This window comes from Littorina saxatilis, linkage group LG3 (genome assembly GCF_037325665.1).
Source record: "Littorina saxatilis isolate snail1 linkage group LG3, US_GU_Lsax_2.0, whole genome shotgun sequence".
In the NCBI taxonomy this organism is placed as follows: Eukaryota; Metazoa; Mollusca; class Gastropoda; order Littorinimorpha; family Littorinidae; genus Littorina; species Littorina saxatilis.
In genome coordinates, this window is record NC_090247.1 from 19,500,165 (window position 1) to 19,514,831 (window position 14,667).

A 14,667-nucleotide genomic window follows, 5' to 3' on the forward strand; every position below is an offset into this window, starting at 1 on the left:
CCCCCCGCGGGTTAGGGGGAGTCCCATATTGGTTGGGACGAGAAAGAATTTACCCGATGCTACCCAGCATGTCGTAAGAGGCGGCTAACGGTTCTGTTTCTCCTTTTACCCTTGTTAAGTGTTTCTTGAATAGAATATAGTCAATGTTTGTACAGATTTTAGTCAAGCAGTATGTAAGAAATGTTAAGTCCTTTGTACTGGAAACTTGCATTCTCCCAGTAAGGTCATAATTATATTGTACTACGTTGCAAGCCCCTGGAGCAATTTTTTGATTAGTGCTTTTGTGAACAAGAAACAATTAACAAGTGGCTCTATCCCATCTTCCCCCTTTCCCCTATCCCATCTCCCCCCTTTCCCCGTCGCGATATAACCTTGAATGGTTGAAAACGACGTTAAACACCAAATAAAGAAAGAAAGATATAGCGATTTAAAGGTTGCTCAAGCTCAAGCGGCAAAAGCAAGTGTGAAGGTCACAGGAATAAATTTGCAAAAATTCCCTAGCAACAGGTTTTTAGTTTAACTTCTAAATTTTAAAGTGACTGATAATGATTAAATGTAAACTTTTCTTCAATATGCATCACAAAAAATGAAAATGAAATTTGTTTTAAGTAAAAAAAAAGCGAAGAAAGAAACATTTATATGGGGGTTAAAAGGGTGCTTATTTTGCATCTGCAGTGCAATAAAACCTCATTTTTATTATATTTGCAAAGCAAATCTGAAATTGATATTTACAAAATAGATATATAACACATTTGGTAGAGTGCAGAAATGCAAAAATCTCAAAATCCAAAATGTTGGCCATGGCTCAGGTTTATTGCTGTTATCTCTGTTCGGCCACAGCGAGTTTGTTATCCTTTTCTTGGAGTGGGTCACATATGTACATGTAATTATGAAATCTCTTTTGTTGTTGTTGAGTACCTTCTTTTTGGTGCAGATTTTAACTAAGAAAGCAAAAGGGCCTTTACCTGGGGCTTTGAAATTTATGGAAAATCTTAAAATGTATGTACAAATTTCATGTCTGGTCACTCATCCCAAATCTTTCTGGTGTGAAAAGATGTAGTAGAATATAGTCAATGTTTGTAAAGATTTTAGTCAAGCAGTATGTAAGAAATGTTAAGTCGGTTGTACTGGAAACTTGCATTCTCCCAGTAAGGTAATATATTGTACTATGTTGCAAGCCCCTGGAGCAATTTTTTGATTAGTGCTTTTGTGAACAAGAAACAATTAACAAGTGGCTCTATCCCATCTCCCCCCCTTTCCCCGTCGCGATATAACCTTCATGGTTGAAAACGACGTTAAACACCAAATAAAGAAAGAAAGAAAGAAAGAAAAGATGTAGACCTGAAACATGAGAACACAGTTTTCAGAGGGCATCTTGTCATCACCGGCTCCACTGTAGTAGGTCTCTGAGTCTTGAATGGAATTCCTGTAAATATGAGTGCTTATGTCTTGACTGGCTTTTTATCTCTTATTGTGTACATAGACTGTGTGCAATTGTTGGTTTCTTTCTTCAGGATAGTGATGTTCGGAAGAGAAATACGACTCATCCCGGAAAACATCCTGCGGGATTTCAGGATGATCCTGGCAATGTTACCGAGGCCCCTGTTGTAGGTTCTCTGTGTGTGCTACAGTGAAACTCTCCTTTGAAGACCCTCTGTTTTATGACACCCCCCTCCCTCCCCCCCCCCCCCCCCCTGTCCCCCTGGTTTTTTTTAAACACCTAGTTTTCCATATTTACTGTGAGTAATGCCTGTAATTTTACCTCCGGATTAAGAATTTCTCCCATTTAAAACCTGATTTTATCAGAGTTTTTTTGAGGTCTTATAAGGGGGTTCCACTGTATTATATATATATTTTTTTTAGATTGTGCTCTCTGTTGGTATGTGATGTGAATGTGTGAATGTATCTGTGTCTGTGTTTGTATGAGCTGCGTGTTTGTACATATAATAATTATATGTGTGACCTTGTCTGCTTCTTCGTCTTGCTTCTCTGCTTTTCTCTCCTGCTTCTCTTCTCTCTGTTCTTCTGTCTTGTTTGTCTCTGTTGCCTTGCTTGGCCCGTTTCTTTTTCTTCCCCTTTTCCTCTCCCTTCTTTTCCATTCGATGGAAAGTTGCTTAACTCTGCTTGGCTTTAATTTGTACCATGCGTTTGCTCTTTAGACGTTGAAAGCAGATAGCATCTATTCTGTGATCTCTAACGCTAAGTTACTCAATTGAACTGTGATTGTATCAGCTGTGTGTTTGTAAATGTGTATGCCCTTATCTGCTTCTGTATATTTGCTTCTCCCCCCCCACCCCCCTTCTCCTGGCTCTGTTCTTCTGTCTTTCTCTCTGCCATTCTGTCTTTTTGTCTCTTTTGCTTTGGTTGGCGTCTGTCTCTTCCTTTTCCTTCCCTTTACCTCACACTTACCGGCACGGTTGGCCTAGTGGTAAGGCGTCCGCCCCGTGATCGGGAGGTCGTGGGTTCGAACCCCGGCCGGGTCATACCTAAGACTTTAAAATTGGCAATCTAGTGGCTGCTCCGCCTGGCGTCTGGCATTATGGGGTTAGTGCTAGGACTGGTTGGTCCGGTGTCAGAATAATGTGACTGGGTGAGACATGAAGCCTGTGCTGCGACTTCTGTCTTGTGTGTGGCGCACGTTAAATGTCAAAGCAGCACCGCCCTGATATGGCCCTTCGTGGTCGGCTGGGCGTTAAGCAAACAAACAAAAACACAGTATCCATACCATGCTTTATGTCTTAGATCTAGTCTGATTGGCGCTCTACCTCATTTGACTATGATTCTTTCTCTTCAATGCAAACGCCATTACCTTCCAGTAACACTGGCAGATCTGTATTGCAGAGTCCCATTGATGCAGAAGGTGGCCAGTATTTTTCGTCATTGCTGGATTCCTTCATGAGTCTCTTGGTGCTTCTCACCACCGCCAATAATCCTGATGGTAAGTAACTCTTTGGCTTATTAGATACAGTGAAAACGGTGTTAAATTACATATACTCTACCAACTCACATATAGCAATTTACCTCAGTTTAGTGCTAGGACGCTTGTACGCATCACCTTGGCAACAAGGGAAGCAACCCTAAAAAAAGAACGGCCTTGACCCTTTAGAAGGGCCACGTGACCGGGGCCACTTCCCGTGTGCGTGTATGCATGTAAACGCTTGGAAAGGAATGATAACATGGTGGCGCTTTATGCGCACGCACACGGGAAGTGGCCCCGGTCACGTGGCCCTTCAAAAGGGTCAAGGCCGTTCTTTTTTTAGGGTTGCTTCCCTTGTTGCCAAGGTGATGCGTACAAGCGTCCTAGCACTAAACTGAGGTACATTGCTATATGTGAGTTGGTAAGTATATTAATCAAATGAAAATTTATTACTAAAATTTTTGATTTTGTGAACCCTTGGATAAAGAATTTAATGCAGGCGTACTATCATGGTAAGCTGGTGAAATAAATATTTGTAATTATAATTTATTCACTGTAGCTGTAGAGTTTATTATGTGTTGATTTGTTTGTTTGTAGTTTGGTATACAGTGGAACCTCGCTTTTAAGACCTAAAAAAAAAAAATCAGAAAATCAGGTCTTAAAATGGAGATAAATTTACAGAGACTATGAAGAGACAATGTGAAAAAGTAAGGTCTAAAAATCAATCAATCAATCAATCAATCAATCAATCAATCAATCAATCAATCAATATGAGGCTTATATCGCGCGTATTCCGAGGGTACAGTTCTAAGCGCAGGGATTTTTTTTATTTGTTTATTTTGATTTTTATGCAATTTATATCGCGCACATATTCAAGGCGCAGGGATTTATTTATGCCGTGTGAGATGGAATTTTTGTACACAATACATCACGCATTCACATCGGCCAGCAGATCGCAGCCATTTCGGCGCATGTCCTACTTTTCACGGCCTATTATTCCAAGTCACACGGGTATTTTGGTGGACATTTTTATCTATGCCTATACAATTTTGCCAAGAAAGACCCTTTTGTCAATCGTGGGATCTTTAACGTGCACACCCCAATGTAGTGTACACGAAGGGACCTCGGTTTTTTGTCTCATCCGAAAGACTAGCACTTGAACCCACCACCTAGGTTAGGAAAGGGGGGAGAAAATTGCTAACGCCCTGACCCAGGGTCGAACTCGCAACCTCTCGCTTCCGAGCGCAAGTGCGTTACCACTCGGCCACCCAGTGCATTACCACTCGGCCACCCAGTGCGTTACCACTTGGCCACCCAGTCCAGAGAGGAAGTCTTACATTGGGGGGCATTGAAAGGGGGTTCCACAGTACATGTTGTCTTTGGGTAATTTCCAAACAGAAAATTTGGGTTTGCTGTTCCTGTGGATAGAGTACAGTGAAACCCTCCGTTTTAAACCTCAACTTAATCCGAGAAAGTCAGGTCAGAAAAGTAGGGAGTATTAAAATAAAGGTCAATTGAAGGGGGGATGTAGCTCAGTTGGTAGCGCGCTGGATTTGTATTCAGTTGGCCGCTGTCAGCGTGAGTTCAAACCCACGTTCGGCGGAAATTTATTTCTCAGAGTCAACTTTGTGTGCAGACTCTCTTCGGTGTCCGAACACCCCCCCTAGTACACTACATTGGGGTGTGCGCGTTAAAGATCCCACGATTGACAAAAGGGTCTTTCCTGGCAAAATTGCTTAGGCACAGTTAATAATTGTCTTCCTTTACCCGTGTGACAGGGAATAATAGGCCGTGAAAGGTAAATATGCGCCGAAATGGCTGCATTAAACTACTGGCCGTATAAAATTTCATCTCACACGGCATCATTGCAGAGCGCCTGGAACTGTACCCACGGAATATGCGCGATATAAGCCTCATATTGATATTGATTGAAGCAAGATATGAACAAAAATACCTGAAAAACAAGTCGCGGAATGCGAAATTACTACATTTAGTCAAGTTGTCGAACTCACGGAATGAAACTGAACGCACTGCACTTTTTTTTACCAAGACAATACTGCTTCGTCAATCCCCCGCACGTGTAAAACGCAGCGAAATTGGCAAGCCAGTCAGTATAGCGTAGTAGCGGTTGCGTTTAGCAGGATAGCGCGCTTTTCTGTTTCTCTAATCTTTTTAACTTTCTGTGCTTGTTTTTAATCCAAACATAACATATCTATATATTTTTTGAATCAGGAACCGACAAGGAATAAGATGAAATTTTTACATCGATTTCGGAAAATTTCATAATTTTTATATTTTTAATTTTCAGAGCTTGTTTTTAATTTGAATATTACTAATATGTATATGTTTTTGGAATCAGCAAATGATGAAAAATAAGATGAAATGGTTTTTGGATCGTTTTATAAAAAAATAATTTTAATTACAATTTTCAGATTTTAAATGACCAAAGTCATTAATTAATTGTTAAGCCTCCAAGCTGAAATGCAATACCAAAGTCCGGCCTTCGTCGAAGATTGCTTAACCAAAATTTCAATCAATTTCATTGAAAAATGAAGGTGTGACAGTGCCGCCTCAACTTTTACAAAAGCCGGATATGACGTCATGAAAGACATTTATCAAAAAAATGAAAAAACCGTCTGGGGAAATTATTCCCAGGAACTCTCAAGTAAAATTTTATAAAGATTGGTCCAGTAGTTTACTCTGAATCGCTCTACACACACACACACACACACACACACACACACACACACACACACACACACACACACACACACACACACACACACACACACACACACACACACGTACACCACGACCCTCGTCTCGATTCATCCTCTATGTTAAAACAGTCAAAACTTGACTAAATGTAAACAAGGTCTTAAAAGGGAGCGGAGTCTTAAATCCTGGGGGCTTAAAAGGAGGGTTCCACTCGTACAGTGATTGGTGATGTTGTTGTTGTGTTTGTGACAGTGACAATGCCAGCGTACAGTCGCAACCGCCTGTTCTCCATCTTCTTCATGCTCTTCCTCATCATTGGTAAGTGTGCCAGCATGTTGTGATTTTGAAACTGTATCACAGTGTTTTTGAAGAATTTCTGCAGTGGTTGATCATTTGTGTTAAAGTAATATTTTCAACAAGTCTGTTTAGAAAGAAGGAAGGAGAAATAAGGAAATAAAACAAAATACAAAACTGATGTTTTCTTTTCAGTGATAATAACACCTGATACATTTGTTTTTCGGCCATATCCTCGTCTGATTCATCATATTGTACTCAAAGAGAGCAGTATTTAGGGTCTGGTGAGAATATAACCTTCAAAAAAAGAAAAGGACTTGTCAAGAAAACTGAAGAATCTTTCCACCTGTTTAGCGTGGAGCAGTACAACTGTCTTCCATAAGCGTTTCTAGAGCTACGCTCACAGCCATTTACAATGATTATATAAAAGGTCAGTCTCAATTAAATTATTAGACCATTTATTTTCAGCAAATTTATAAAGATCATAGTCATAGACATTTTTTTGAGTGGACCCTAACTTTTTTTGAAGAATTTACCAAAACTGGTGGGGTTTTAAAAAAAAAATTTAAGAGTACATGTATATTTGACATATTGTGAGGGTGCTTCTCAGCGTTGATATGAACAAAACACATCCCTGTTTATTGGCAATCTTCATGTTTGCAGGCCTGTACTGTTTCTGGAACATGCTGACTGCCGTTATCTACAATCAGTTTAGAGGATACTTTCTGGTAAGCAGCTCCTTGGTTAAAGCTTAGTCCTTCCCAAGACCGGCACGGTTGGCCTAGTGGTAAGGCATCCGCCCCATGATCGGGAGGTCGTGGGTTCGAACCCCGGCCGGGTCATACCTAAGACTTTAAAATTGGCAATCTAGTGGCTGCTTCGCCTGGCGTCTGGCATTATGGGGTTAGTGCTAGGACTGGTTGGTCCGGTGTCAGAATAATGTGACTGGGTGAGACATGAAGCCTGTGCTGCGACTTCTGTCTTGTGTGTGGCGCACGTTATATGTCAAAGCAGCACCGCCCTGATATGGCCCTTCGTGGTCGGCTGGGCGTTAAGCAAACAAACAAACAAACAAATAAACAAACAAACAAACGAAAGTCCTTCCCAACAAAACGTTTGGCTCACTGTCTCCGATCTGGCCAGGCTTTTACACGCGGTAAGGCTATCCCTGGACAGGAGCACGCGTTTCCGACACACCCCTCGCTAATGGTTGGCCCCTCCAATGTTTGTCAGAGGTTTTGGCAAGGGTATTCACTCTTCCACATCCCATACACGCCCGACAGAGTTATTAAAGAAAATCATCTTTTGCTTTAATTTTTTTTCACCTGCTTTAGGGTAATTATAGCCAATGTACCAAAAACAATTGCAAACTGTCTGTTTAAAACTTTAAATCAAAATACAAAGATACTGCCAACGTTCCAAAATTCAGAATAAAAAAAATGAAAAGCTTGTGCCTTCCTGGCGAGCGTCCGAAACTTTCATCAAGCTAAGGTTTTGTTACTCATTGTTTGTCTGTTCACTTAAAAGACCGTTGGGTCGATATATTTGTGACTGTAAAGTATTTTTTTGTCAATGACAAGTGTCTAAAACTTTGATTGTTGTCCATCTTCTCACTAAACTATGGCATTAATGGCTTGCCAAAATCCCTCTCTGCCAAAGATTTCTAATGCCTCTATGTACATCTGTCAACTGAGTTACAGAACAGTTACAGAAAGTGTTCGCTGGGTATGTGTGTATATATAGTGTGTATAGATATATATGAATATTGTGTGAACACCACATGTGGTGATTTTTGTCTGTATGATTGATTGTTTTTTGTAGGTTGTACATTTAATTGTTCTATTTTGTATATGTTCTTTTGTAAAGGGCCTAGAGCCATAGGTTAGGCACTTAAAAATGTCCAGTTATTATTATTATCATTATTATATTTTTTTGTCGTTGAGTCAGTTCAGTCCAGCCTCTGGTGGAAGAGCTTACTGTTATTCAGGTTACCGTATTTGACGGACTACAAGCCGCAACTTTTTTTTTTTAAAAATCGCATTGCGGCTTATAAAAAGATGCGGCTAAAACGTTACCTAAACTTGAATAGCATTCACCTAATGGAAGTCGCCGCGGATTTTCATTTCGCTCGATTAGCGATTACCGGTACTTTATTAGCTCTCTACTCAAGACTCGGCGCTTTTCTCTTTCTTTCGCGAATCTTCGTTTGTCAACAAGTCGTCGTGACAAGATAGCGTACAGAGAAACACCGGATGTATCAGGATCTCGCGCGCGCGAGATTTCGTTTTTTTGTGTCTTGCGATAGTTGGAGGAGCGAGAGCCGCCATGTTGTGTTTTCGTCTGCTCAAAATGTGCGCAAAAGTCGTAAATCATCCCAAAAAAGCTTATTCCGGGCGGGACTACATGTGTGTGTTGGTTACAAATTGTGTGTGTGATATTTTTCTTCAAACTTTTTCACTTTTCTTCTTTGTTTCACTTGTTTATTCTCGGAGCCAATTTCGCCAAATACCGTACTTTCGTTTGCCTGGTTGTTTTGATTGATTGACACGATCTGATTATATTTTTTTCGACGGCGGCTAATATAGTGACGCGGCCTATACGTGGCTCGTCCCAATTTTTTTTTAAAAAGTCGGGGGTGCGGCTTATAAAACGGTGCGTCTTGTAATCCGTCAAATACGGTAATCAGTTTTCATAATAAACTGAGTGCTAGAAAGCCAAGTCAAATACTTTTTAGGGTACATGTATATAGTTTGCATTTTCTAGCTGGGGTACAAAAAGTGTCAAAATAGTTTCTGCCATAGTTTATGTGACTGTTTAGGTCAGTGTTTGAATTTCATTGAGAAAGACTATCTTTTCTTTTCTACCTCAGAGTTCCATGCAGAGCAGTCTGGTGCGCAGACGTCTGGGAGTGAGAGCAGCGTTTGAAGTGCTGCGCCGGAAGAAAGGACTGTTTCACCACGCTTCAAGCATGGCTCCCATCAGGTCTGACTGGATACACAAACAGCACAAGTCACACTCTGTGGCAAAAACTCAGAAATGTGAAATTGGGAAAATGAGAAATCTATAAATATGCTAAGATTTTTTCTCAGAATTTACCAGTTTTAATGTAACTTTCAAAATGTTGAGCGTTTCCTCTTAGAAGTTTGGGGACATTTTGTTTTCTTCAGTGGAAGCCCTAATTCATTACACATTGTTGGGCTGAGTGAAAACTTGTTCGTGAATTCTTGTCATTTAACACTTTCTACCCCACCCATGTTGACCAAGTTTCTTTTAGCCGAGACCAGCTGTGCTGCAGCAGGTCACTAAGAATTGTAGTAACTGTGTAATAACTGTGTATCAACACCCTGGAATGCAGGCGTTAGATGGACTTTACAGGAAGCGACTGAAGCTAACAGTCTGACCGGATATATCCGTACCTGGTCAGATAGAGCCATATGAGTGGGTACGGATATATCCGTACCTGGGAGACAATGAGTTAACGCAGAGCAAGTAGTTCACACCATAAATGGTAAATGCATCAGGGGTGTTCCAGTTTGACGGCATTGAATCCTGAAATTATTTTCAAAGGCTGATATCTTGGAAGTTGAGAATCCTGACAGAGGATCCGTGACAAGTTTTTTACCAATGAAATTCACCTTTCCACCTGTCTGTAATGACCACATTTGGTATAATGGTTACTGTTTTCTATTTTTTTTAATTTTATGTAATTTTATTGTTCTGTTTCAGCAATGATGTTGGAGGTTTTGTCATCAGAGCAGTGTTGGAAAAGGCTATGTTGCCAAAGACAATGAAAAGTTCTCTGATAGAGGCAAGTAGGCCAAGTTTTGCCATGCAGATTTTCATTTCAGTGACAGTGAGGAATAACGTGAAAGGTATTTTCTGGCAGCTATTTTGTTCTCTGTATTCGCCCAGCTCCTATGGTTTTTCTTTGTTTGTGGGTTTTATTTCAGGAGGAATTTATCTTGCATTATGGATTTTAATTGTATGGTGTAAACACATTCTGTTTTGAATGCATGTGACTCCGCTAGTTGCGGAGCGATTTGCTAGATAAATACAGGAGTTATAAGCGGTCAAAAATGTTACAGACAGATGGACGAATGGTCAGACACAGGCCTTTTGATATGTAGATTCTTCACACACAGGCTTTTGGCGGCTGTAAACACACACTGGTGTTATAACATTTTACTGTTGTTTGCATCATTTGCCGGCTCTGTGATCATGTTATGCTATGTTTATGGTATTGTTAACAGAAAGTGAAACAGCATCCAGAATTGATGTACTCAGCAACCGACTTTCAGCAGCTCTTCACCGCTCTGGACACGGAGATAGCCCCACCCACCGTACGTCATCTTGTTTCATTTTCTTTGTTTAACGACACTTATAGCCATCAGTGAAATACAAAATGCATACTGCACAATTTTGGATACATCAAGTGAGATTTTATTTTCCAGTCTATCGTTGCAGTATTTTATGTTATGAAGAATAGCTATGATATGAAGTTTAGCTGAACATAAAAAGATACTGTCTTGATCTCAGTGGTATCTTCACTGACTGCAGCTATATTTGAACACAAGAACAAAGTCTTCCCATGAATTTGAACACTTGGTTCTTGCATAGCTTTTTGTTTTGTGTGTGTGTGTGTGTGGATGTGCATGCTTGCGAGCGCGCATGAGTGTGTGTGTGTGTTTGTTTGCTGATATGAGCAAACAAATTATTCTGATTTTAATTTTATCATATTGTCCATTCTCTGTGTGCGTAATAGACATATATTGAACTTAAAGCCTAAAACATGTTTCTGGTGTGCTGCACGTAGTTTGATCAAGTCTGATGTCTGTTGATACAGGAGGTTGGAGTGAGGTGGTTTGAACGTCCAACCCTGCGGCGCATTCAGCGCGTGATTGTTCACAAATACTTCTCCTACTTCGGCATGGGTGTGGCTCTGTGCAATGTCGTCGTTATCACTGTAAGTTGACAAGAAAGAAAAATAAGGGGGGGGGGGGGGGGGGGGGCGGCTGTGGACAGTGTTGGAGTGCTTTTATTTTTTGGCATACGTTCTACACTTGTGTATCTCGTCAAAAGCCGTGAGGGGGTAAAACTCGAATCATATAACCCATATCTTGTCCTTAACCCCTTCACTGCCCACCCCGTATGTAATACGTGGTCATTTTCGGTTTGTCCTACGCCCATAACCGTATCTCATACGTGGGATTTGTGTCAACAACATTTCAGGACATTTCTGAAAACTAAATGGGAGGTAACCACTGTCCAAGTACTTGTAGGGGTTCTAAACACATTTCTTTCCCATAGACCGTTCGGATAATGCTGTTATACTGTGGCAGTGAAGGGGTTAAGAGGCGAAATATTTAGCCTTTAGGACATAAAGCATTCTCTCTTTCCATAGACGAATTCCGAAAATAACTTCGTGGGGTTTGTAGGGGTTGTTGGAAAGTGACCTTTTCTTGCAAAACCTCCGACAAACAAAGGAGGGACCAATCACAAGCGAGGGGACTGTCGGAAACACATGCTCTGATCCATGTGTTTCCGACACTAAAAACGTTGTCTATTGTATATTTTTATTTGTAAGAAATTTCAGTGTTGCTAATGTCCAATTTTAAAGAAAGGTTTTGTTTCGCTTCGTTAAAAAAACAAATCCAAGGAGCCGTTGATGAGTCAGCTACTCAACTGTCTCAAGTGTTTGTGTGACGGTACATTGTATTGTTTCAATCTCTTGTAGGTGGAGCTTGCAACAGAATTTGCAGAGTCATTTGATGACAGCACCTCAGACCTTCGAGTGAGTATACAGTAACGCAATATCTAAATCTGCATGCATGCACATGAGCACAGGCGTGCAGGCATGCAGACACACACTGACACAGACACACACACATACACACACGCACACACACACACACACACACATGAACATGAACACACACGCACTCAAACACACACACACACACACTTACACATGCATGCACACACACACACATGCATGCACACACGCTCACACACACATACACACACACACACACGCACACACACACAGGCACACACACACAAACGCACACACACACATGCATACAAGCATTTAACCATACTCGCAGATATTAAACTTGTCCATTCAAAAGTGTTGACCTTTCAATTGCCGTGCATCTAAGTCTTTGCATTTCTCTCTCTTTCAGGTTGTCAACTTCGCTTTTGCCAACTATTATGTTTTGGAGCAGCTACTGAAAATCTGGGCCAATGGACCGAGGCGTTACATCCATTTCAAAAGCAACATCTTTGATGCGATCATCACTGTCGCTTTGGTGGTAAGTGTCCTGATAATGTTAATTTCTCTGTTCTGTGTACAGTAGTCCCTTCCATTTCCGGCCCTTTCGTGGGCGTGAACCTGCCCGGAGCGGCCAGCTTTCCCATGACTAATGAGTTTTCCTTCTATAATTGACTCTTAATGGCCGTTAACCTGTCTGACGCGGTCAACGGTCACTGATTTTTGCCCTAAGGTGCCCCTCTTACTCGACAGGAACGGTCACTTTCGCGGGCGAGCGCCTGTGGTGTGTGTGTGTGTGTTGTGTGCACAGACGGCACAGCACGAGCAGACGACATGAATACTTACGCATGCGCAAACTGTAAATACAGACATGCGCATACATGTACATTTACGGCAGTCACTTCCGGATCGATCACAGCTGATGTGAGTTTGAAACACTTGTTTATCTGACACTCAAATACATATATAACAATCCAAACAACACACATAGAAACATACGAAACAATAGCTTAGCCAGGACGATCGAGTTAAACACGCAAATAATTAAGATGTATAAGAGTTGTTCTTCAGTACTGGTGACAGAAAGGGGGAAAAGTGGTCAAAATTCAAATCTCTAGTTTTGTTTTTGAAATATAGCTTTTCATAAAGCAGAAATACTGTAGTATCTGTTGTACATAAGAAAAAATCACTGGTTCACATGGTTCTTACATAATCTAACTTTTAAAGCTAGTTCTTATGTGTCTGTGTGTATGTTTGTATGATGACGATAGGACCCGAAACGGCTGCACGGACTGAGACAGGAATTGCAGAGAATGTTCTTTGCCACTCGAGTCGTGTCATAGGGTACTTTTGGAATATCAAATATGAAAGGATTCTTCAAAAAACGGCGGAAAACATTATTATACCCTGTGAGCTATCGAGGATCCTCCCCGTCTGGGCTGTCGAAACATGGTCTTGTTAAAAGACGTTTTCAAATGGTTAACGGGGAGATACACTCGAAGCACATTTAGCGAAGTTATGTTGCCAAATCATCAAAGATCAACTTTTCACTACACGGATCGATGCACACAGTCGAAATAGATGTGACTTTCACACGACCGAAGACTACTTACTAGCAGACTAGCAGACGACAAGATCTAAATATTTAGATCAGTGAGAGCAATCCGTTGAAGAACAGTTACTCCGCTTATTCGTCTTCAGTTAAGCTTATTTCCCCTGCCATAAGTTTCCTTGCAGATCTGTAGTCGCGTAGTGAAATGAACTAGTGTCATCGGAAGATTCTTCTCAGTCAATGATCAAAGCACAGTAAGTTCTATGCTGACAAAAGTCACTTTAGGAAAACACGACCATTGACTTCATTTATGAGCCCAAAGGTAACAATATCGACAAGTATGTACGCATTTGACATTAAATGAAACATTCATAGACAGTTTCCAACTCACCGATCTGCCAAAGAGCCGTCATTCGTGAAAAAAACCGATGATTTTAATCAGACAGGTATCGGAAACAAGTCTTGGTCACCTGCGTTATTCCTTCCGAGGCGACGTGACGGCGCCACATTTGTTTGTTTATGGCTGTTTATCGCGAAACAACACAGTTGAAATTTGTGTGTAAAATACCACAAATGTGTGGTGAATCAGTTCGTCATCTGCGTTTCGATGGTAATTCAGTCAGATTGGAGTTACTTTGAATCGAAGGCGAGGGTAACCTGCGTTATTTGTGTGACGGCGTGAACAAATTTGATTGCAATATTTTATACAGAAAGTAAATTTCAATGATTCTGGCTCAGACTTGTAGATCTGTTATGCAGTGTTTTGGTAGTGTATCTGCTTTTCTGCTATGAAGCTCATTTGGAGTGATACGCTGATCGAAGTGGGGTACCCTATGTGGGACATCAGCCGTATGCAGATTACGCCTCAGAACACTCTCGCATTTCACAAAGACAACAATAATTTGCAATATTTCAAGAACTGCATCAGTTTTATTAGATACTATTTCAACAAAAACAGCACAAACACGACTATCATCAACAACACAGAACGGGAGGTAAGTCTTCAAAGACGCACCAAGTGTGCGTTCCCATTTTTGGACGCCATTTTTGCTTGCATTTTCACAGTAAATCTTAATATTTCCATATTTATTGAATGATTTTGGTATTTTCTTTGATTGTGCCGATTCTCCTATCTCTCTGGCATGTACTGGGTGCTTTGTGACCAGTTTCTCCCCTAGACTGTATTGACAAAATGCGTCCGTGTGAGCTGACCCCCACTTGTGACCAGTAGCAAAGAACAACTCATAAACGAAAGCAAAACTAACAGAGACGATGAATCGGCGGCTCATGGATGATCGCTTTCTTTTCTTCATGAAAACTTGATCGTGTTTTGGGTTTTTTTTGACTCACATGCGAAGCAAAAGTGAGTCTATGTACTCACCCGAGTCGTCCGTCCGTCCGTCCGTCCGTCCGTCC

At 41.0% G+C, this 14,667-nt stretch overlaps 1 protein-coding gene across 1 annotated transcript in view; it reads left to right on the forward strand.

Moving 5' to 3' along the window:
- The window catches only part of LOC138960864 (two pore channel protein 2-like), a 51,861-nt gene that overhangs the window by 20,797 nt on the left and 16,397 nt on the right, over nt 1-14,667 (forward strand). Inside the window, exons 9-18 of the mRNA XM_070332503.1 lie at nt 1,515-1,607; nt 2,842-2,938; nt 5,888-5,953; nt 6,593-6,657; nt 8,799-8,911; nt 9,656-9,741; nt 10,175-10,269; nt 10,773-10,892; nt 11,664-11,720; nt 12,112-12,240. Of these exons, the coding sequence (XP_070188604.1) occupies nt 1,515-1,607; nt 2,842-2,938; nt 5,888-5,953; nt 6,593-6,657; nt 8,799-8,911; nt 9,656-9,741; nt 10,175-10,269; nt 10,773-10,892; nt 11,664-11,720; nt 12,112-12,240 (921 nt within the window). The remainder of the gene's footprint in view (nt 1-1,514; nt 1,608-2,841; nt 2,939-5,887; nt 5,954-6,592; nt 6,658-8,798; nt 8,912-9,655; nt 9,742-10,174; nt 10,270-10,772; nt 10,893-11,663; nt 11,721-12,111; nt 12,241-14,667) is intronic.